The 25,204-nt window shown below is 39.4% G+C and overlaps 1 protein-coding gene and 1 long non-coding RNA gene across 2 annotated transcripts; both read right to left on the minus strand.

The window, feature by feature from the left end:
- Positions 1-6,650: 6,650 nt before the first annotated feature.
- Positions 6,651-8,299, minus strand: LOC145029581 (uncharacterized). The gene is made up of 3 exons (XM_078978081.1): positions 7,813-8,299; positions 7,250-7,455; positions 6,651-7,154 (listed from the first exon to the last, which is right to left on the minus strand). Exons 1-3 carry the CDS (start codon positions 8,297-8,299, stop codon positions 6,651-6,653), a joined length of 1,197 nt encoding a protein of 398 aa, XP_078834207.1.
- Positions 8,300-20,971: 12,672 nt separating this feature from the next.
- Positions 20,972-23,029, minus strand: LOC145030751 (uncharacterized). The gene is made up of 2 exons (XR_013676700.1): positions 22,474-23,029; positions 20,972-22,403 (listed from the first exon to the last, which is right to left on the minus strand). It is a non-coding gene; the product is annotated as an uncharacterized LOC145030751 (long non-coding RNA).
- Between the last annotated feature and the right edge of the window lie 2,175 nt (positions 23,030-25,204).

Raw genomic sequence — 25,204 nt, forward strand, 5'->3', positions numbered from 1 at the left:
GAGAGACACTGAACAGACTGTGCTTCAATTCAGGAGCATAGTTGATATTTTCAAAACTAAGCACTCTGTTCGTCACTGTTCCTTTCTGAGTTATTTTTCCACCTTCACCGCCCGCAAACGAGACATAGCCCCCATTAAATGTTTGAATGTCATGCAGTTGGGAGATATCTCCTATCATGTCCTGGGAGTAGCCACTATCGACATACCAAGGTCTAACGATACTCCTTCGCGACTATCCCTGCACAAGGACCGGATTTATTCAGATTTGGGAACCCAAGTCATCAAAATCATGGGTTTACCCTTCACTTTCATAGATTTTTCATTTAATTCTTTCCTTTCATTGGGTTTAGAGGTTAATGGTGACTAATCTGAATTCTATTTTGGTACCCACTTAAAGTTAGGTTTTGAAACTTTGTTAGTTTGCTTCGAGCTGGTGGATTTTCTACTCAAAGAGTTTGTAGATCCGGTCCTGCCCTTTGACAAAATCGACTTAGGCTTAGCCTGAGTTGATTTTGGCAAACTATTACTGAATTTATAGAAAAACTTTTTATTCTTTTGAAAATTGGTCATTTTCTTGTTTGGATTTATGTTCAAGTCACCATCCCGAGAACGAATTCTGGGGGATTTTCTAGTTAAAGATCATCCCCGAAGTTCATTCTCTCCTCTTTTTGATGTCTGAGATATAAATATCCGATTTAAATAGTTTCTTGCAATGTGTCCAGCAGTGCCACAGTTAAAATAGGTTTGTTTATTATCATTGGTTTTGTCACTTCTTTTGACAAATTTCTTTCTTTTATTTTTATTTCTAACATTTTCACATTTGCAAGAACAATCACAGGATTTTGAAGCAAATGCGGAAGGTGTAGAAGCACTTGAATCAGACAAAGATACATTATCAAATAAAGCATTACCAGTTGCAATCTTATCATCAGAAAAAACAATACCACCAGACACAAAATTGTTTAAATTCGAATTTAATGCAGACTCATTACATAGATTGACACCAAACTTTGACACATCATCATTATTAGAATTAAGAACATCAGGCTTTTCATCTCTCTGCTCCCCCTGAGCTATGGACTAATCTGCACTCAAATTTGAAACGTTAGTATCCAAAACTTTATCGTTTGAACATGTAACTTGTTCAGAACCAGGTTTTCCATATACAAGAAAAGGTTCTTGATCTATTTCTTCCTGAGATAATGGAATAGCGGTATAATTGTGATTATAAGGAGGAGGGACACTCTCAAAACCTAGTCCTACTTTCTTTTGGTTTCCACAAGTGACATCCTTCCACTGCATTTTATTTTCTATTATTTTCGCAATAACTTCGCTTGACCCATCAAATTTTTTAAAGTTGAATTCATCATTTTCAAAACGTGTTTTCAATGAGTCAAGTTCATCGGTCACAACTTCAAATTTTCGTTTGATATGGTCATAGTTCTCACATTTGTTGCTGTAATCCTCTTGTAATTTCCTAAAGTCCTTTATTTTATTTTCTAGTTGAGTCTTTAAGGGCTTTTGGTTTTTCCTAAGTGTGTATCCCTCATATTTTAAGTCATTGTTCTCTCTCTTGATTGAATCTATTGATTCTCGCAAACATTTCATAGTTTTAGCACAAGATGGAGAGCAACCAGATTCACTTACCTCGGGCTTAGATGGCTCAGAAGTGGTTTGCACCATGAAGGAAAACTGAAGGTTCACCATATCTTCTTCGGAATCTACCTCTGCCTCTTTCTCGTTGCAATCCTCGATCTGTGCCAAATAAATATTTTCAGGTCTTGAAATATTCAGGGCCTGAATTTGATCTTCCCAATCAAAGGATTGAGCCACCATTTCCACATTCGCAGGTTGATTGGTTGATGAGGATCCTCTGCTGTTGCTGTGGACATAGGTAACTGGCACCACGTTTCGATTAGCATTTTCCCTTCTGTCAGGCTTTGTACATTCCCTAGAAAAGTGCCCTGGCTCATGGCTATTGTAGTAGCGAAGTTTGCCTTTGTTGAATCCGACCTTTTTGTCAGAATTCACACTCAAGTTGTTTTTGCCAGTTTTCTTAGAAAACTGCTTTGCCCTGAACACAACCATGGACATTTGCCAGGCTATATCCATCTCTTCTACATCTTCAGGATGAATCTGATCAAGGTCGGCAAACAAAAGTTGTGGGGAGAGTTCTCCAGCCACAAAAGTATTGTAGCAATTTACCAAACCCGTGGCAAGAGCCATATTTTCTTATTTTTCTTTCATGGTTGACATCTGAGAACTGAAACCATGAGACTTAGGAGGTACAACATTAGATGAGCCAACATTGGGATTAACTTGTTGAGAAATAATCTGAGGTTGAGAGACTTGAACTTGTTGCATGGAAGGGATAACATAGGATGTAGTTTGAATCGATTGATGAGTCATGAAAGGTTGAACTTGTGGAACATGTGGAGTTGGGGTAACTTGAGGAGCTTGCGCAACAGTGAAGCTTGAAAAAGAATTGTTGTTTGTGGCTTGGATCCCTAGATTTGCAGTGGAATAAGAATTAACATGATTAATCTCCCTCTGCTTGTCATCAAGATCATAAGCCTTGATGATAGCCATAGTTTGTGCCAGACTCAGCCTGTTTACGTCTTTTGTTTTGTTGATCACTGAGACATTCATATCCCAGGATTTTGGAAGGGAGTTTAACAACATCTTGTTGATTTCTGATCTTGTTACCGAAACACCTGCAAAACTCATTTCTGTAGTGAGAGTAATAAACCTCTGGAGCTGGTTCTCAAGAGTTTCGCCCAGGACATCGTTGAACATGTTGAACTTTTTTCGAAGCATGTCCTGACGACTCTGCTTCATATCCTCATTACCCTCATAAGCTTCTATTAATACTTCCCAAAGTGCTTTTGCAGATGTATACTCACGGAAACCCTGAGTGATTTCTGGAGATAATGCCATTGTAAGCGTAGCAAAGGCTTTCTCCTAGTCTTCGACTTTTTCAAAATCCTCATCCGTATAATTTTCAACCCATTTGTCGACAATTGTGTCATCCACTATAGTAGTAATTCGAATTGGTCCCCTAAGTATACTGTGCCAAATCTTGAAGTCTTTCATTTTAATAAACTTCTTGATCCAGTATTTCCATTCTGGAAAGCCTTCGACATTTAAGAGTCGGGAAATCCGAGAAGTTGTTCCCATGATGGTGTCAAGTTCCTGATGTACTGTCATGCTTTGAGAATCCATTTGTTTTTTTTATTTTTTATTATTTATTTATTTATTTTTTTTATTTTTAAGAAAATTAAATTGAAAGAAAGAAAATAAAAATGATCAAAGACAGGTTTTCGGTGGAAAAGTTAGACCGAAAACTAGGATCCAGTGATTTTTCGGTTTCCTAAGGTTGATGAAGAGTTTTCGGTTTCTGAATATGCTTGGATTTTGGGTTTCTGAAGAATGAACAACAAAAAAATAGTTTTCGGTTTCTGAAGATGAATCGAAAACTAAAGATTTTTCAGTGAAAACGTTGATTCTTGATCCGATTACTATTTTTCACACAGCCATAACTTCCAAAAATGCTCCCAAATACACAGATCAGAACAGAACAAAAATGACAAAGAGTTTTCGGTGTGTGTAGATACAACCGATAACTATTAGAGTTCCATCACAAACTTAAATCTGATGCAAATCTTGATTTTGATAAAGCAAACAACGATCCTGTCTTCAAACTCGAGTAGATTCGAACTTGCCAATGAACCGAAAATGAAGATCATGAGATTGTTGATGAGCTGAAAACAGAAAACACAATTGATTGACACTAGAAGTGCTCTGATACGAATTGTCAAGTCCCAAATATGTGGGATCTATCTAATGATCAGTCAACTGTAATAGAAATGAATAAGAAGCAGATTAAACAACCAATCTTGCATACAATTGAACTATGAAATGTCGGATACCACTTGGATGGACCGAAAACCTACTGGAAGTGACCACTACCTCTGACAACCTGACAACAATATATAGTAACACACATCAGACTGAAAACAGGTTTTCGGTCAAAGCCTGACCGAAAAGTCAAACAAGCACAAAAGATGTCCAAAACACATTAATAACAACCCTAAACCATCCATGCATTAATGCCTAGCCCAAAAAAAATATATTGGCCCTTGAAACTCTAATGGACCTTCCGGTCCTAACTCTGTGGACCTTTCGATCCTAACTCTGTAAAATCTTAATAATACATAGCATAAATCACATAGACATAATGCAAAATATCACAGTACTCAAATAAAAACATAAGACCCTCTGGTCACACTACTCTGGTTATCACTCTAGGTATATATAGTGAGAAGACTCACCTCGCATGATGAACAGCTCCTATAGATGATGTTGCTGCTTCGGCCTTTAACACTGGACCTAAATCGACAATTACCCCATTAATATCTAAGTCCAAATTCTCACTCTTTAGGTCTAAAGGTAGTCCACTAACTAGCCCATGAATAACTCAAAACCCATTGGGCCCACCACGACCCAATAATAAACAATCTCTCTCTAGGCCCAACTCTCAAGTCCAAGAGGCAAGCCCAACACAAGGGCCCAAGGCACATATACATATTCCTCTAGTCCAAATCTCTAGCACAACAAGCCCAAACTCCAGGCCCAACACTTAAGGCCCAAAATAAGACTTAGCCCAAAAAGTCATTAGTGGGGTTACGCGGGGCGTACCTCCCTGGGTATGCTAAGCGTACACTAGCGTACACGAATCCTGACCGGGGACACCAACCTAGTACGTGGGGCGTACTAGGTTTACCCTCAGCGTGCGTCCAGTTTTACTCTTTCTACTCTTTTGGTCTTAATCAGTTAAGACCTTGGCTCATATCACAGATCTGGACTCCCTAAAGGCTCTTACCCCATAAAGTCAGTAACTTTAAGCCTTTGCATGGCTGGACAAGTCTAAAACTCATAAACTCTAATCCTTTACTCACAAAAGTCCACATATCTCATACATGGAGAGATCTTGACGACCAAGATCTCATTTTTATGAATCCAAACGACTAAAAACCCCTAAAAGAATAGGTATTAAACTTTGGAGTTCATCAAACTCATAAAGCTTCAAGCTTGGGACATAAAACTCTAAAAATGGACCCAAAACAAGAACTATCACCACTACACTAGATCCACATGAGAAAGCCACCAAGATTCAACCTTTATGATTTTTGGAGCTAGATCCATATGATTAGGGCTTGGATCCTTAAGCTCCAAGCCAAGCAACGCTTCGTCAAGGAACTCCTTCTTCCACAATATGCACCAAAAACTCACTAAATCACCAAAAAGCTCAAGAATCACTATAATGGAGGCTAAGAGTCGATTTCTATGGTTTAGAAGGATGGAGGCTAAAGATACTAGGGTTAGGTTATGAGATAAGGAGCTTAAATAGTGTCTACAACCATAAAATAGGGTTTTGGTCTGATTGGCATACGCCCAGCGTACGTATGGTATGCCCAGTGTACTCTGAAGAACATTCACTACCATCTTGGTCAGTACACCCATCGTACTACCTTCTTCACTATTACGCCCAGCATACGCTTTGTGTACGCCCAACGTACGCTTTGTGTACGCCCAACGTACTCGGCTAAGCCAGAAACCACAAAACTTCCGAAGACCATAACTTCTTCGTTATAAATATTTTTCCAACGATCCTTATATCTGCGGAAAGGTAACGAGAAGCTCTACACTTCTATCAACTTTATTTATCCTAAAGCCCACTTGAAATCGGATCCAAAATACATGAAAAGCCCAAACCAACACCTTTGTCTATACCCTTCGGATCTAAAGCACAACTTGAACCCTTTTCTCACACAATCCACCTTATCCATATCCAAGAAGGCCTATACCTTTTCCTTCAAAATCTCAAAACCTTCTCATACTCAGATTACGACCCACAAGCTTTGAATTGCAAAACAATCCGAAACAGGATTTTACAAGCATAAGAAATACGAACTAGAATCATAAACATAAGATAAATGACAATTAAGCATGAATCCTTCAAATCCCACAAATATCCAATGGTTTTCAGCCAAAGTTAAACAAAAATAAGCATTTTCCTCAATGCTTAGGATGAGAATAAGGAATGATCATACCAGGATCATGGTAGAGGAGGCTTGCGAGGACGGTACGGAAGCAACACATGGGTCGTAAAATGATGTGTGGGTGGAGGTCTTGGCCGCCTAAATACACATGAATGAAAGCTTGGTCACACAAAGGAAGCATATGAAATGACTCGAAATTTTCTGATGAAGTGGCATATACCTTAGCAGATCTCTATGCAGTTAAGTGGTTGTCTCGCAGATCGTTGTGTGGGTGGGGTTCTGGACTCGCATGCACATCAGATTACATCTCATGTTGGAGGAATTTTTTGAGCTCGGATTTGCACTACTGGGGCTAGGTCCCGCAACGTTTGCGCGGGTACCCGCACAAGTTGCAGATTTTTGACACTGTTTGTAATTTTTCGCTCCACAAGCTCCAATTTTCTTCCATACTTTACCAAGATCATTGGTAAAACTCAAAATGCTTATTTTTGACCAACTTCAAGCCTAGAAAATCCAAACTTCAAGTGGAGATTATTTATTCACAATGCAATTATTTAACGTTTTTGCCAAGACAAAGTCCCGCTTCCTTCAACCTTCATAAATCGGAGTTTCCAATGTTATGTTGTCGAATTCTCCCATTTCAAATCCTTTATAAAATGGTTTCAAATGGTGTCCATTCACTTTGAATATTTGATTCGTTTCCAAACTCTTGATTTCAACCGCACAATGATCAAACACTTTTATAACAATGAAAGGTCTGTGTCGTCGAGATCGCAATTTTCCCGGGAATAACTTTAGTTGTGAATGATAAAGAAGAACTTTTTGACTCGGAGTAAAGTGTTTTTCGGTTATGTGCTTGTCATGAAGTGCCTTTTTCTTCTCTTTGCACCTTTTAAACATTTTAATTATCTTCTTCTTGACCACTTCTATCATTGGAGGATGTGTAGGTGGGTGGATTATGGAATGGGGAATCTTGTTTGGAGAATGAAATAATGCAACTTGAGAGACATATTTCCTTGTTGACTTTGTTACTTCCATAGTCTTCACAATCTGTTCAACTTCGGAGTCCAATGTAAACATTTCTAGTGTTTTCTTCAAACTTTCACAATCAAGGTTCATGTTGAGTATCATCTCCAAAGTATCCCCATGAGACAAATCAAACACATTTTGGTTATTGGCTCAATTACATCAACCCGATACAATGGAGAAATATTGCTAGGGTACCTCATTGCTTCAAAGATGTTGAAGTGAATGGTCTCTCCATCAAACTCCAAGGTGATCTTCCCATTATGGACGTCAATAATCGTGTGAGCGATACTCATGAAAGGTCTTCCAAGGAGGATCATAGATGATTTGGAAGGAGTCTTCTCTTCAAGATCAATGACATAAAAACCTGCGGGAAAAACAAGTTGATTAACTTGTACTAACACATCCTCCAACACTCCTCTTAAAGACACACTTGACTTGTCCGCTAATTGAATGATTACTCCCGTTTCTTCCAAAGGTCAAACATTAAGAGATTGAAAAACCGAATATGGCATCACATTGATCGAGGCTTCAACATCTAACATGGAACTTTCTGTAGGCAAATTAACAATGGTACAAGGTATAGCAAATATTCCTGGATCCTTGCATTTGGGATGTAGCTTCTTTTGGATAATTACATACACGTTTCATTGACTTGAATCTTTTCATTTGCCTTGAATTTCCTCTTCTTAGTGCAAAAAATCCTTGAGGAATTTTGCATAACTTGGAATTTGCTTAATAACATTCAGTAGTGGAATGTTCATTTGGACCTTGCGGAAAGTCTCATAGAATTCATTTTCTTCCTCTTTTTTCTTTGAAGCGACTAATCGGGAAGGGAAGGTTGGAGGTATGACCAATGGCTTGATGGTCTTGTTGGAAGATTCAGGTTGATCAATGTTTAGCACAACTGGTTCCTTTGGAGGAACTACAACCATTGAAGGTTCAACAATAATAACCTCATCATCTTCTTCTTCTCTTGAAATTCTTTTTGGATAGCTTTCTCCAAGTGTTTTCCAACTTTTCAAGGTTATTGCATTCACATTGGGATACATCTTGGTTTGAGATGGAAGTTTACCTCTTTGTTCCATCTTGTTGAGAGCAGTGGCCAAGTCTCCAATTTGTGCTTGAATGTTGGAGAAGATGTTCTTGGTCTCTTGTTGAAATTGGCTTTGGCTTTGATCAAGAGAAGTAAGAAGTTCTTGAAGATTCATTTGATGGTTACCACTTGATTGGCTATGTTTTTGAGGTTGTTGATAATTTGGAGGGAGGTGAGATGTTGGTGGAGTTGCATATTGTGGTTGGGTAAGTTGTGGATATGGAGGTTTTTGGGATGGGTATTGGGAAAATTAAGGTCTCATCATAACATTTGGTGGGTTTTTCTTTGGTCGGTATGGGTTATTGGGGTTGTTCCTCCTTTTTGGGTTGTATGTGTTTTGAAATCCCATGGGTCTTGGTTGACCTTGATATCCTCCCATTTCGTTAAAATCCTCATGTTCACTTCCAAGTGTGGGACACTTATTTATATAATTCCTCGTATTTGCACAAATACCACACACCATCAATTGCTGACCACTTCCCACCACCATTTGACTTAACACATTAGTCAAATCCAAGAACTTTGATTCCAAGTGTTGGGTTTTGGTAACTTCACCAACAACTTGTGGGGAATTTCTCTTCATTTCATTTCGAGTCCCAAAGTTTCTTTGATTTTGACAAATGGTTCCAAAAAGTGAGTGTATCTCGTGAGGTGTCTTGTTGAATATGTCACCACCACTTGAAGCATCAATCATCCTTTGATATTTTCATTCATACCCTCATAAAATTTTTGAAGAAGTAATTTTTCGGGTATATTGTGTTGCGGGCAACTTGTACACAAGTTGTTGAATCAATCCCAAAAATCATGAAAAGTCTCATTCTCCCCTTGATGAATCCCCAAAATGTCACTTCTTTGACTTGTTATCTAGGGAGTGGGATAGAACTTTCTATCGAAGTCTTTGAGTAACTCTTCATATATATGAATAGATCTCGGTGGTAAGTTGAATAACCACTCTCTAGCTTTATCTTCTAAGGGGAGCGGGAAGGCGGTTAACTTGAAATCATCCAATGTCACATGTTCGGGCAACATGCTAACACATGTCATATGAAAGGACTTTAAATGCTTTTAAGGATCTTCTCTATCCAAACCATGGAACTTGGCGAGTTGATGTACGAAACTTGACTTGAATTCAACTCCTCGGCGGTTTGCAGGATAAATAATACCAAGAGGTATGTGAGTAACATCCATCTCCATCATTTGTCTAAGTGTCAACTCTTGAGGGAGATTGGGTGGATTGGGGTTATTGGGATATTGTTGCATGTAATTGGGAGGTTGTTGGTATGGTGGGTATGGGTATTGTTGGTGATTGTACATTTGTGGTGGATAAGGTTGGTAGTTAGGATATTGTAACGCCCGGGTTTTAGGGCTAAGCATTTTTGTCAATGTAATAGTCTAGGTCAGCTCTTGTAACTCTTTTTGAAGTAATAAAGATGAAATATTTGAGTATTATGTGAATTATGTGTGTTTATGTGTTTATTATTTAATTATAAATGTATAATTAATAAAGAATAAAACTGAGCGTCAAAGTTAAAGTGTGAGATAATCCCGATATCTCTACATAAAGTTTTAGAGTATGTCTCAAGGTTTCCGTGCATATAAGGAACGCCGAAATCCGAGTTATAACGAAGAAGTTATGACCCGTCGAAGTTTCACGACAGAACCGGCACGATACCGGGAAGCGTGAATAGTGAATTTACGATAGAGCGAGATTTAGCCTTAGCGATCTAAACAAAAGTCGTAGAATATGTTAAACTAAGAACATCGATAAAAAGAACGCCCAAATCTGACTTCGTATGAAGAAGTTATGAGATTTTAAACAGACCAATCCTGTCCCGGCCTGTTAAAAATATAACTTTAAAAATAAAGTCAAAATTAGCCGACGGAGTCTAAACGAAAGTTGTAGAGTACGTCTCCACCTACGCGTGGATATAAAGAACGTCAAAAACTGAGTTCGTATGAACGAGTTACAAATTATAATAGCATATTTACGTATTAAAATAAAGTATAAATCATGTATACGGACACATATATATACATATGTATATATCATTAGAAAGGTATCGATGATGCGGTCATTATAAGACTAATATTGAGTTCTTTCGACATTAGTTTAGTACAAATATCATTAAATCCATTTAAAATAGTATTATAGAGGGGTGTTTAGTTGTTTATATAACTAAAAGGTCATTAAGTAATTATGGAGGGTAGTTTTTGAAAATTCAATTAGTGTAAATAAGAGCCTTGGGCTCTCATATTTCTTGCACCATTCTCTTGATTCAAGAGTTTTTCTCTCCTTATCCCCCGAGCATTTCGGTCCCTCGTGATTCGACTTCTCTTTCTGTAGTTTAGTATAGTAAGGTGAGCGCTGAAGCGCTGCACGAATCTTTCTTAGAAAGATTCAACGACGAAGTTCTGTCCCTGCAGAGCCCGACTCCTAGCTAAAACCCCCTTGTAAGTAAGTTATGCTTACCTTATTTTAATATAGCTTATATTTAAAATTAGTATTGTTATTATGAACTTATAATAAATACTTGGGCTATTATTATGGGTTATATAAGTATTTTTTTTACGCTTATATAATAATAATAATAATAGCTAGACTATTAATTAGTCTCGGCGAATAATAGACTAAACTCTAGTGGTAATAATACTAGGTTTCGTCGAAGAAAATTCTATTTAAGAAGCGAATCGCTGTCTGAGTTCGGAATCACCACCTTTTCAAGTGAGTGCATAGTTACTTTCAACTTACACATAGATATGAAGTATTTTATATAAATTGCGTGTTATGTGTGCATATTATCTGAATACTTGCTATCTATGCTAGATGAACGTTGTTATACATGTTTTCAATGATTTAAACTGTATATGTATTTTATATCTACGAAAATGTTGGGGTAAAACATGGGTAGATGTAATAGGTGATGTGTGATAAAATGATGAGAGGCCTCGATGTTGTTGTTGTTGATCCAGTCATCTAGCGGAGTATAGATGAAGACCACGGACTCTTCTAGACAGTCCAGTGGAACACTAGCAGGCTCGCAACCTGTAGGTGTTGTGAACGATGTGTTCACCGGTGTACTCCATCCCCCACATGGTTGCCTATTAGGACATTTATTGCTGAGGAATCCCCTTAGCAGTAGTGTCCGTCCCGATGATGATCCTTAGGCTAGGTCCCTTATGATAGGTGTTTAGGGATGTAAAGTGAGGATAACGGGAACGGGTAATCGGGTTATTGTTGATTGATGAAATTAATAAACTTATTTATTGTGGGTTGAAAACCCTATGTGCTCACCAGGCTCCCAAGCCTGACCCACTCAGCTTTATGTATTACAGGTAGTGGCGCATGAGCATAGGTGTGATGTTTTGGACGAGGGATTACGGATATAGGCCTGTAGATATGAAATAATGTAGTAAGGCTTATATTGTACTGTTTATACTTTTGATCTGTACGAACATGACATCCCGAGTCTTTTAATGAAATACATTTCTATGGAAATGCTTTTGATAAATCTTTATCATATTGTTGTTTTGGGACAAATTCCGCAACCCTTTTATTAAAAGATAACTCTGATTTTGAAATAAAGTATAAACAAAACCGGTCTTTTCTGGCCGTGATTTTGGGGATGTCACAGTTGGTATCAGAGCATTAGTTTAAGCGAACTAGGAATTTGTAGGATTTCTAGACTTAAACTTAGAATGCTAAGCGATGATTGTGAGATGTGAGCACTAGCTTATTTTAGGAATTGTGCCTAAAATGCTTTTATGTGCTAAATGCTTTATGCATGATATGCCGTTATTTTGTTCGGATCTATGGTCTGTTGCCGACCGGATCTGGAAAACTTATGTGTTTAGGATTCTAAATGTACGACTACGATATTAGAACTAGCATGTAAACGTTTCGGAGTGATAAGGACGATTTAAAACGTCTCTCCTAAATAAAGATCTAAATTCACCTTATTCGGTGTATAGATCAAGATGGCAAGGACCCGTAGCGGAAACGTGAACGCGAATGGAGGTAGGAACCAACCCCCAGTGGTTCAGCAAATACCTATTGTTGAAGAAGTTGCACCTGAGCCAGTTACCATGGCTGGAGTTCAAGCCATGATTCAGGCTATGCTAGCTGAACAATGGGAAGAAATGAGACGGATGCTCCGCGAGAATAGGGATGAACCTACCATACATGTTGAACCGACGGAGCCAGTTCCCGATCCATCTGAGGAAGGGAACTATAGCCGTCAAGTGAGTCAAATAGGGACTCAAGGTGAACAAAGGGATGGCCCAGAAGGGAGAAACAACAAGGATGGGCGGATGTACAAAAATTTCTTGGGTGCAAAACCACCAAGTCTCTCAGGAAGCCCAAAGCCTGTTGAGATTATGGACTGGATCTCCGAGATGGAGATGGTGTTTGAGAGCTGCGACTGCAACGAAAAGCAGAAGACTGTCTTCACTGTGAGACAATTGAAAACTGGAGTCTTGAGTTGGTGGAAGCTATTGGCAGATACGATGCCACGAGGAGAAGCCCTGAAAATGTCATGGGATGAGTTCTTGGAACAACTAAAGGCGCAGTACTGTTCAGAGATAGACCTGATTGATTTGAACAATGAGTTCCAAAATTTGAAGAAGGGGAGAATGAGCATCGATTACTATGCTGCTGCATTTATGGAAAAGATGAAGTTGTTTCCATACCTAGTGCCAACCGAACTTTCTAAAATTGAGAAATTCGCAAACGGACTGCCGGCTGACTTTGGCCCAACAGTCAAGATGGCAACCACTTTGAAATCAGCTGTTCGAGCAGCTAAGAATGTGGAGACCCAACAAAAGGAAAGAGGTCTGGAAAGGGCTGAGATCGGTGAGAAACGGAAGTTCGATGGATCCTCGAAGTCCAACAAGAAGAGTAGATTCTCGAAACCTGGTTCGAGAGGAGGAGGATCAGAAGCAAAGTGGTGTGACAAGTGCAAGAAGAAGCACTTTGGGAAGTGTGATGGAGGGGTCACTTGTTACAAATGCGGAAAGCCTGGGCACTATGCCAATGAATGCACCCTTAACCAGAAGGCCTGTTATGGGTGTAATGAAGAAGGGAACATTTTGAAGGACTGCCCAAAGAAGAAGGAGGCAGGAAGACCCAACATACCACCAAAGCCGAAGGCGAGAGCCTTCCAGATGACGCTCGAGGCTGAAAAGGAGGCAGCAGACGTCGCTTCAGGTACCTTTCTTGTAAATGGTTTGCCTGCAAATATACTGTTTGATTCCGGAGCCAACTACTCCTTTGTGTCACATAAATTTAGTGCGAAATTAGCATTACCTGTAGAAAAACTTGATAGCGCCCTAATTGTAGAAGTTGCCAGTGGCAAATTCGTACCTGTTAGTAATCGTATTAGGAACATCATCGTTGACTTAAACGGAAACGAATTCCGGCTGACTTTGGCCCAACAGTCAAGATGGCAACCACTCTGAAATCAGTTGTTCGAGCAGCTAAGAATGTGGAGACCCAACAAAAGGAAAGAGGTCTGGAAAGGGCTGAGATCGGTGAGAAACGGAAGTTCGATGGATCCTCGAAGTCCAACAAGAAGAGTAGATTCTCGAAACCTGGTTCGAGAGGAGGAGGATCAGAAGCAAAGTGGTGTGACAAGTGCAAGAAGAAGCACTTTGGGAAGTGTGATGGAGGGGTCACTTGTTACAAATGCGGAAAGCCTGGGCACTATGCCAATGAATGCACCCTTAACCAGAAGGCCTGTTATGGATGTAATGAAGAAGGGCACATTTTGAAGGACTGCCCAAAGAAGAAGGAGGCAGGAAGACCCAACATACCACCAAAGCCGAAGGCGAGAGCCTTCCAGATGACGCTCGAGGCTGCAAAGGAGGCAGCAGACGTCGCTTCAGGTACCTTTCTTGTAAATGGTTTTCCTGCAAATATACTGTTTGATTCCGGAGCCAACTACTCCTTTGTGTCGCATAAATTTAGTGCGAAATTAGCATTACCTGTAGAAAAACTTGATAGCGCCCTAATTGTAGAAGTTGCCAGTGGCAAATTCGTACCTGTTAGTAATCGTATTAGGAACATCGTCATTGACTTAAACGAAAACGAATTCCATGAGGAACTATTACCCATAGAGTTAAACGGTTTTGACATCGTTTTGGGTATGGATTGGCTTAGCGCCAACGATGCCGAGATATTATGTCGAAAGAAGATAGTTAGGATAAACCCACCCGGAAAGGAATCATATATGGTGTACGGGGACAAACGCATAGTGAATTCTGGAATCATCTCCCTGATGAAAGCCAGGAAATGTTTGTCCAAGGGATGTGCATCGTACTTGGCATTCGTAATCGATGCTAAGAAGGAAAAGAAAGAGGTGCAGAATATACCGGTTGTGTGCGATTATCCGGAAGTCTTTCCCGAAGATCTTCCCGGATTACCACCTGATAGGCAAGTGGAGTTTCGTATAGACTTATTACCAGGAACAACACCGATAGCAAAGGCACCTTACCGATTAGCACCGACGGAGATGAAGGAGCTCATGACGCAACTTCAGGAGCTGTTGGACAGCGGTTTCATTCGACCTAGTTCATCACCCTGGGGAGCTCCGGTATTATTCGTGAAGAAGAAGGACGGAAGCATGAGGATGTGCATAGACTACCGAGAGCTGAATAAGGCAACGGTGAAGAACAAGTATCCATTGCTGAGGATTGATGACCTATTCGATCAGCTGCAAGGTTCGAGCTACTTCTCAAAGATCGATCTTAGGTCAGGATATCATCAGTTGAAGGTGAGAGAGCAGGATATTGAGAAGACTGCATTCAGAACAAGATACGGACACTACGAGTTCTTGGTTATGTCATTCGGACTAACCAATGCTCCTGCAGCATTCATGGATTTGATGAATAGGGTTTGTAAACCATTCCTCGATAAATCGGTGATAGTGTTCATCGACGACATTCTCATCTACTCGAAAAGCCAGGAAGAGCATGGCAAGCATCTACGAGAAGTGTTGGAGGTGTTAAAGAAGGAGAAGCTTTTTGCAAAGTTCTCCAAATGCGACTTTTGGATACGGGAAGTCCAATTCTTGGGTCATGTTGTTAACCAAGAAGGAATAATGGTTGACCCCGCCAAGATCGAGGCTGTAATGAAGTGGGAACGTCCGAAGAGTCCCACGGAGATTTGAAGCTTTCTAGGATTAGCCGGATATTACCGACGATTTATCCAAGGCTTTTCTTCGATAGCTGCTCCGTTAACAGCTTTGACCCATAAAGGATCTACGTATACATGGAGTGAGAAACACGATGAGGCGTTCGAGAAGCTAAAGAAGAAGTTATGTGAAGCACCGATACTTTCTCTACCCGATGGAGTCGAAGATTTTGCAGTTTATAGTGATGCATCTGGAGTCGGGTTGGGTTGTGTTCTGACCCAAAGAGAAAAGGTCATAGCATACGCATCTCGACAATTGAAAGAGCACGAAAAGAACTACCCCACTCATGATCTGGAGTTGGCAGCGGTAGTATTTGCCTTAAAGATATGGAGGCATTACCTCTACGGCAGGAAGTGCAAGCTCTTCACTGATCATAAGAGCCTCCAATATCTCTTTAATCAGAAGGAGTTGAACATGAGGCAATGACGCTGGCTAGAACTTCTCAAGGACTACGACTGTGAGATACTTTACCACCCAGGTAAAGCAAATATTGTTGCTGATGCTCTCAGTCGGAAAGTCAATCTTGAAAGAAAAAGGCCAAGAGCGTTAAGAATTGAAGTCGTCTCGAGGATTGTGGAAAGTATTAGGAAAGCTCAAGAAGAAGCCTTAGAAAAGAATGACCGAAAGGAAGAACGTTTGGGAAAAACGTTAGTGTTCGGTACGAACAGTCGAGGACTGAAGGTATTCCAAGATCGAATTTGGGTACCTAAGACGGGAGGAATAAGAGATCTTCTAATGGAAGAAGCACACAAGACCATGTACTTGATTCATCCTGGTAGCACTAAAATGTATAGGGACCTAAAACCCTACTACTAGTGGCCGACGATGAAGCTCGATGTTGCGAAGTATGTGGCTGAGTGCGTAGCATGTGCGAGGGTTAAGGCACAACATCAGAAACCGTATGGGAGTTTAGAACCTTTACCTGTACCCATGGGTAAATGGGAAGACATCACCATGGATTTTGTGACTAAACTACCCAGGATGAAGAGCGGACACGACATGATTTGGGTAGTGGTGGATCGTCTCACCAAAAGTGCACACTTCATAGCAGCCAACGAGAAGTGGTCTATGGATAAGCTCGCAAATGCTTACGTGAAGGAAATTGTAAGACTTCACGGTGTCCCTCTTACGATTGTATCAGATCGTGATAGTCGTTTCACATCACGGTTTTGGAGGAGTCTACAAGAGGAGTTGGGTACAAAGTTGTGTTTAAGTACTGCTTACCATCCGCAAACTGATGGTCAGAGCGAAAGAACGATTCAGACGCTGGAAGATATGCTGTGTTTAAGTACTACTTACCTCTGGTAGAATTTTCCTACAACAATAGTTATCACTCGAGCATCAAGATGGCTCCTTATCAAGCCTTGTATGGATAGAAGTGTCGTACGCCGTCTTGTTGGCTTGAAGCCGGAGAGAAGCAGTTTATGGGCCCCGAGATGGTCCATGAGACTGCTGAGAAGTTGAAGGTGATTAGGGAAAGGATGTTAGCAGCACAGGATCGTCAGAAGAGCTATGCTGACAAGAAAAGACGACCGATAACTTTCGAAGTTGGGGATTCCGTTTTGCTTAAAGTCTCACCGTGGAAGGGACTTATACGATTTGGGAAACGAGGAAAGTTGAGTCCAAGGTTTATTGGACCGTTCAAAGTTCTTCAGAAGATTGGGAGCCAAGCTTACAAGCTGGAATTTCCCGAAGAACTCAATGGTATTCATAACACCTTCCATGTGTGTTATTTGAGGAAATTCACGGGAGATGTTCCCGACATAATTCCAATCTCAAAGTTAAGGATGGATGAAAATAAAAGGCTGATCGAAGAGCCTGAGGCAATTGTTGACTGTAAGACTAAGAAGTTACGACGCAAGATGGTCGACTTAGTGCTAGTCCGATGGAAACATTCGAATGGGCCGAATCTCACTTGGGAAACAGAGGATGACATGATGAGTCGTTATCCACATCTGTTTGTTGATGCATGATTCCGGGACGGAATCATCCTAAGGGGGAGAGAATTGAAATGCCCGGGTTTTAGGGCTAAGCATTTTTGTCAATGTAATAGTCTAGGTCAACTCTTGTAACTCTTTTTGAAGTAATAAAGATGAAATATTTGAGTATTATGTGAATTATGTGTGTTTATGTGTTTATTATTTAATTATAAATGTATAATTAATAAAGAATAAAACTGAGCGTCAAAATTAAAGTGTGAGATAATCCCGATATCTCTACATAAAGTTGTAGAGTATGTCTCAAGGTTTCCGTGCATATAAGGAACGCCGAAATCCGAGTTATAACGAAGAAGTTATGACCCGTCGAAGTTTCACGACAGAACCGGCACGATACCGGGAAGCGTGAATAGTGAATTTACGATAGAGCGAGATTTAGCCTTAGCGATCTAAACAAAAGTCGTAGAATATGTTAAACTAAGAACATCGATAAAAAGAACGCCCAAATCTGACTTCGTATGAAGAAGTTATGAGATTTTAAACAGACCAATCCTGTCCCGGCCTGTTAAAAATATAACTTTAAAAATAAAGTCAAAATTAGCCGACGGAGTCTAAACGAAAGTTGTAGAGTACGTCTCCACCTACGCGTGGATATAAATAACGTCAAAAACTGAGTTCGTATGAACGAGTTACAAATTATAATAGCATATTTACGTATTAAAATAAAGTATAAATCATGTATACGGACACATATATATACATATGTATATATCATTAGAAAGGTATCGATGATGCGGTCATTATAAGACTAATATTGAGTTCTTTCGACATTAGTTTAGTACAAATATCATTAAATCCATTTAAAATAGTATTATAGAGGGGTGTTTAGTTGTTTATATAACTAAAAGGTCATTAAGTAATTATGGAGGGTAGTTTTTGAAAATTCAATTAGTGTAAATAAGAGCCTTGGGCTCTCATATTTCTTGCACCATTCTCTTGATTCAAGAGTTTTTCTCTCCTTATCCCCCGAGCATTTCGGTCCCTCGTGATTCGACTTCTCTTTCTGTAGTTTAGTATAGTAAGGTGAGCGCTGAAGCGCTGCACGAATCTTTCTTAGAAAGATTCAACGACGAAGTTCTGTCCCTGCAGAGCCCGACTCCTAGCTAAAACCCCCTTGTAAGTAAGTTATGCTTACCTTATTTTAATATAGCTTATATTTAAAATTAGTATTGTTATTATGAACTTATAATAAATACTTGGGCTATTATTATGGGTTATATAAGTATTTTTTTTACGCTTATATAATAATAATAATAATAGCTAGACTATTAATTAGTCTCGGCGAATAATAGACTAAACTCTAGTGGTAATAATACTAGGTTTCGTCGAAGAAAATTCTATTTAAGAAGCGAATCGTTGTCTGAGTTCGGAATCACCACCTTTTCAAGTGAGTGCATAGTTACTTTCAACTTACACATAGATATGAAGTATTTTATATAAATTGCGTGTTATGTGTGCATATTATCTGAATACTTGCTATCTATGCTAGATGAACGTTGTTATACATGTTTTCAATGATTTAAACTGTATATGTATTTTATATCTACGAAAATGTTGGGGTAAAACATGGGTAGATGTAATAGGTGATGTGTGATAAAATGATGAGAGGCCTCGATGTTGTTGTTGTTGATCCAGTCATCTAGCGGAGTATAGATGACGACCACGGACTCTTCTAGACAGTCCAGTGGAACACTAGCAGGCTCGCAACCTGTAGGTGTTGTGAACGATGTGTTCACCGGTGTACTCCATCCCCCACATGGTTGCCTATTAGGACATTTATTGCTGAGGAATCCCCTTAGCAGTAGTGTCCGTCCCGATGATGATCCTTAGGCTAGGTCCCTTATGATAGGTGTTTAGGGATGTAAAGTGAGGATAACGGGAACGGGTAATCGGGTTATTGTTGATTGATGAAATTAATAAACTTATTTATTGTGGGTTGAAAACCCTATGTGCTCACCAGGCTCCCAAGCCTGACCCACTCAGCTTTATGTATTACAGGTAGTGGCGCATGAGCATAGGTGTGATGTTTTGGACGAGGGATTACGGATATAGGCCTGTAGATATGAAATAATGTAGTAAGGCTTATATTGTACTGTTTATACTTTTGATCTGTACGAACATGACATCCCGAGTCTTTTAATGAAATACATTTCTATGGAAATGCTTTTGATAAATCTTTATCATATTGTTGTTTTGGGACAAATTCCGCAACCCTTTTATTAAAAGATAACTCTGATTTTGAAATAAAGTATAAACAAAACCGGTCTTTTCTGGCCGTGATTTTGGGGATGTCACAGATATTGATTATAAGGTGGTTGTTGTGGGTACATTTGGTGTTGGTATATTGGAGTTTGTTGGTAATACGGTTGCAGTGGGTGATGTGCTTGTTGTTGTTGAACTTGAAAAACATTGTGTTGAGGTTGGTTGTTTTGGTAGAACTTGTGGTTTTGTGGTAGAGGTTGTTGATAATTGGGTTGATTTGGGTGAAGAGGGGGTTGATTCCAAGGTGTCATATCTATGAGAGGTTCTTGGTGTTGTTGTCTTGGTTGTTGGGGTAAGGTATTGGCATCTTGATTGTTTGGATTCGGTTTGGGATGGTGAGGTGGAGTGTGATTCATGGCTATGTAGTTTTCAAACGGAATTTCTTTAAAGGAATGACCAACAATTGGAGAACTTTGTTCGGTGTCAATATCACTTAAAGTATGAACTTGATCTTCTATGTTGATTAGTGGATAAGAGGAAGAAGCTTGAACGGTTTGTTGTTGCTTTGCTTGTTTGGCTAACTTTTTCAACCTTTTTGATTCTTTTTTTCAATCTCCGGAATGTAGAGTAGTTCATCGGTTCTTGTAGACCTAGGCATAAACAATCAAATAACAATAACCAATTTCCCCGGCAACAGCCCCAAAACTTGGTGGGATGTCAAGTCCACCAATAAAATTACACCCTTTGTTTGCAAATAAAACGTAATATAATGGTAAAAAGGAGTATCGATCCTCTGGGAAATTGTTGAATTGAATCACCAATGAATTCCAATAGAACTAGTGTAAATAAACTAACTAACTATAATTAAACTAAAAGGGGGTGTTGTGATTGCTTGAAAAATAAAATACTTGAATTACTAAAAAGCTTGCAATTAAGCAAGATGGTGAGATGCTCAAATATTGGAGAGAATTGGTTAACCAAGGCAATTCAACACAATGAACATTTTTGTGTCTATCATTAGGATTCAATTTGAAGCTTATCATTCATCCCAAAATGGTCATAACAATCATGAAGCATGATATGCCAAGATTCGTCATAGATAGTATGGAGGTTGGGGAAGCCCATAACACACCTTCTTAATCAAAATCAAGGATTCAATCGAAGCAATTAAACCCAAGAAGTTGATTAGCCTTAAGAATGAAGGAATCTCAAATTCCTAGAGGATGTTAATGCTTACACATCCATAAATGAGTTATGATTCATAAGCCAGAGATGATTTATACCATCATAAAGCACTTGTTATATGTAAATTCAATGATTCAATGCTAAGCAAAAGAAATAAAGCAACAATTGCTCATTCAAGTACCAAGCTCATAATCAAAGCATTAAACAAGCATAAGATATGTGAACTAGGATCATAAACATAATATAAATGACAATTAAGCATGAATCCTTCAAAACCCAAAAAGATCCAAGGGTTTTCAGCTGAAGTTAACCAAAATAGATAAACTAGCTACTCATGGCAACAAAATAATAACCACAAAAGTATAATTGCATCAAGAAACTACCAGTTACTTAGAAAGATGAGAAGAAATGAGTATCAAGCTCTAAAAATTGCTTATCCAGGTCTTTAATGGTGGAAAATTGAAGTGTATCTGAATGATCCAACACCCCAAGCTAATTGGTAAACAAAATGACCAAAATGTCCAAAAATGTGCAGTTGCACGGGTCCTCGCACAAGTGTTGCGCAACTGAGATTCCACCCTCACAGATATTGCTAGAATGCTATTGCCTCATTTTTCTCCACCACACACCCCACTACCCAATATTTCCTTGGTCCCCTCCATGACTCACAAGATTTGAATTTGGCCAATCACCTTCACGCTTTAAATATGGATAGTTCATGCACAAAATAAGAATCGATGACCTATCTTCAAAAGCTCACTTCATTCAAATCTTCAACTTTTTAAACCCAAATCTCCATTGATGGATCCGTAAAGCCCAATAATGTATCGAAAAGTGCACCAAGCCCAACTTCAGTCAAACTGCAACCGCAATGAGCTCCAAAACCCTACAAAATATCTCATGCAAAATAGAAAGTACACGACACGATCAATGATAAAGAAAATAAATAATATACAATGCAATATTAATAAAAAGAGCTAAAAATACTAAAATAAACTAAGAACAAATTACTGAAATCGTCCCTATGGTTTGGTCAAAACTACTAGTTAGATCCCTAAGTTTTTTTTTTTTTAAGTTTTTTTTTTTTTTTTTTTTTTCACTCAGACCGTCCCTAGGTTATGATTTTATTGCATTTTTCGTCCTTCATAGAAATAAAAAGACCATATTGCCCTTTGTATTTTCTTTATTAATTTTTTGTTTGTCATTTATAAATTAAAAAAAAAACTAATTAAACAATTTATAGATATGTGGGACCTAGTCTCCTCTCACTCCCACCACTATGAATGCCACCCGGCACCACCACTAGTCACCGGAGACCACCAACAACCACCGAGACTCATATCTAGAAAAATCAAATCCACCACCAACGATCTTTAGAAACTGGACTTCCACCACCACATGTTTCAATTTATATTGGCATCGAAAACCACAATTGAACACCACCAACAGATCTAGATTTGGTTCTACTTCCGGCTAGCATCTGCAACCGTCACTGTTGTTGCAGCGGAGAAAAGACCAGGGGGTTTCAGATCTGGATCTGGTACTCCCCACCAGTTTGAATCCTTCAGCAGTCACCACCATTGTTGTTGTGGTCCAGAGAACAAGCAGATCAGAAGCATTTCATGGAAACGGTGGAGATGGCGTAGATCTGCCTGAAGGAAATGTTTCTTAAAGTCAGTGGGTGAAGAAGATGTGGTAGATGGAAGAAGATGAGTTACAGAGGTTTAGGGATGAAGACGGAAGGATATCTAGTTAATCAGTCCATTTTCTTCTCGTCGCCCCCATCTGATCCATCGAGAGGTCTGACCATCGATTGCATCTCCTCCCTCCTTGCTCCTCCCTCTGCACCATCGTTCCTCTCGTTTCCCTATGCCGGTGACCTCACCCATCTACGTCGCCATCCACCGGAGCTAACACTACCAAAACCAACCCCCACACACCCTTTTCCATTTTTTTCTTTCCTTACAGTTTCACGTCTCTATATACTCTTCATGAAATCGATTTCTTCTATCAGTATATGGATTCTCTTTCTTGATAAATGGACTCCAAAAGAGTTGTAAGTTTTGGTTATGATCGGAAAGAATGATGGTGATGATCGGAAAGAAGAGGTGGTCGGAGATTGTGTCCGACGATTGGAGTTGTTCATCTTCATGTATGGTGGGTGACGGTGGGAATGATGGTGATGATCGGAAAAAAGAAGTGGTCGGAGATGCTGTCCGGCGATTGGAGGTTGTCGGTAATAGTTGTTGGTGATGAAAGAAGTAGGTGGGGTTAACTGGTTAGGGGGGGGGGGGGGGGGGTTTGGGTTATAAAGTGGACCTAATTATTGTTTTTATTATTAATAAACATACAATCAATAATAATAATAATAATAAGGTAAAATATATTAGAAAGGGAAAAAGAGTCTTTTCACCTTGGTAAGGGATGAAGAACGCAACAAACTAAAATTGTTGGGATCGTCTGAGTGCAAAAAAAAAAAGTTAGGACCAAACACGTAATTTTCATAAAACCACAGGGACGATCTCAGTAATTTGTTCATAAACTAATAAAAATGAGAAAATAAAATAATCTATCAAGAAGGAAATTGGTGAGTATTTTTAAAGTGTTTTCTAATTGGGCTGATTTCCATTTCTATTATGTAAGTTTTATATACTTAGCAGAATTTATGTTTCATCGTGTTTCTAAAATTATGGTCAATAATTCTTATATATTTATCAGTATCAAATCATACGAAAGTATAAATATTGTTAATATGAAACGTACTAGTAACCATAGCTGGTTCCTGGTGAGCATCTCCTGCATCAATCATTATGTTGTTCCTTTGCCACCCTGATCCTTTAGCTTAGGGAAATCCTTCTTGAACTGTCCTAGTTGGTTGCGCTTGAAGTAGTTACACATTTGTCTTGAAGCTGTGGTCAAGGTGTTTTTGTAGAACTTAGTGGTGTGACTTCCTAAGTTACAATTGTTGCAGCCCATGGAATTCCCAACATGGTGATAATTGCACTTGGTACAATGGGGTAAATTCCCAGAGTAGGACTTCTATGGAGTGGGAGTTTTATACATAGACAAACATAGGTTCTTATTTGGGCTGGAGGAGTTTGAAGTTCCCTATAAATTTCTCGTGGTACTTTCGTTTCATATCCTTCGCCCATTTCTACTCCGTCTGTTGGGTTCTGGTACTCGGACGGAGATATTGTTCAGTCAAATGATAGGCCAATTGTCAAGCACTATCGAAGGTAGTGGGTCTGAATGCAATAACCAGACCTTGAATTGGGGAGTTAGCACCCAAATATACCTTTCAATATTTTTGTATTTCGAGTTCGCTATACCCAGGCAGAAGTTGGCGAGGTAGTTAAGTCGGGATGTGTAAGCAGTCACCTCCGACTCTTTCATAGTAAGGTTCAACAGTTCTTTTTTTAGGGCCTGAAATTATTGTCGAGGACAATACTCATCGATCAACATCTATTTCAGGGATTCTCAAGAAATAGCACTGGCTGTATAGATTCCTATAAACTTGGTATGGTTATTCTACATAGTCATGGTAGAATCCATTAGCGTACAAGTGGCATACTTAACAAGGCAGTCATTAGTACAAGACCTGATGCGGAACATTGCCTCAATCAACTCTATCCAACGAGATAGACCAATGTCTCCTTCCGTACCGAAGAAGGATTTGGGTTGGTAAGTTAAGAAATCCATGTATGAATAGGATCTGGGGTAGTTTTTGTTAAATACTGGAATACTGCCATCATTTCCACTATTCACAGAAGATTCGTTCCCGTAAGCCTCATATGTCGCTAAGGTTGTGTAACGTCCCAAAAATACGAGCCAAAAATTTCATTTTTAAAACATATACTTAGCAAAACATTAGAATAAAACATTCACTGATCATAACATTTCATAAAAGATGTCGCGTGTCTGGAAACCGGTTTATAAAAACATAATAATGTCAGAGTACAAATCCCCAGGAAGATCTCATAATGCGGAATACAAAGTGTGTATGTGATGTGTCGCTACCGCGCCAGCTCCTTCCCCTTCAAAGAAGAGGTACCTGAAACCAAAACCGAAAACTGTAAGCACGAAGCTTAGTGAGTTCCCCAATCATACCACATACCATACAATCACATATCATACATACTGCCATGCAATTCTTGGGTGCCCGACCTAGCCGGTACGACCATTCTGGGGTGCCGACCTACCCGTGTCAAGCCATTTTGGGGTGCGACTACCCATGTCAAGCCATTCTGGAGTGCTGACTACCCATCGGTCCAAACAACCGATCCTCGGGGACTATTTCACCCCTACTGCTACTATCACATATATCATAACATAACACATTATAAGACATATCTGGGGTGTCCGATCTACCCTTCGGTCCTAAGGACCGAACTTGGGGACTATTCCCCTCCTACTACCACTATCACATATAACATATCATGCCAGCAGATA

This window comes from Lactuca saligna, chromosome 2 (assembly GCF_052625555.1).
Source record: "Lactuca saligna cultivar CGN05327 chromosome 2, ASM5262555v1, whole genome shotgun sequence".
Taxonomy (NCBI): domain Eukaryota; kingdom Viridiplantae; phylum Streptophyta; class Magnoliopsida; order Asterales; family Asteraceae; genus Lactuca; species Lactuca saligna.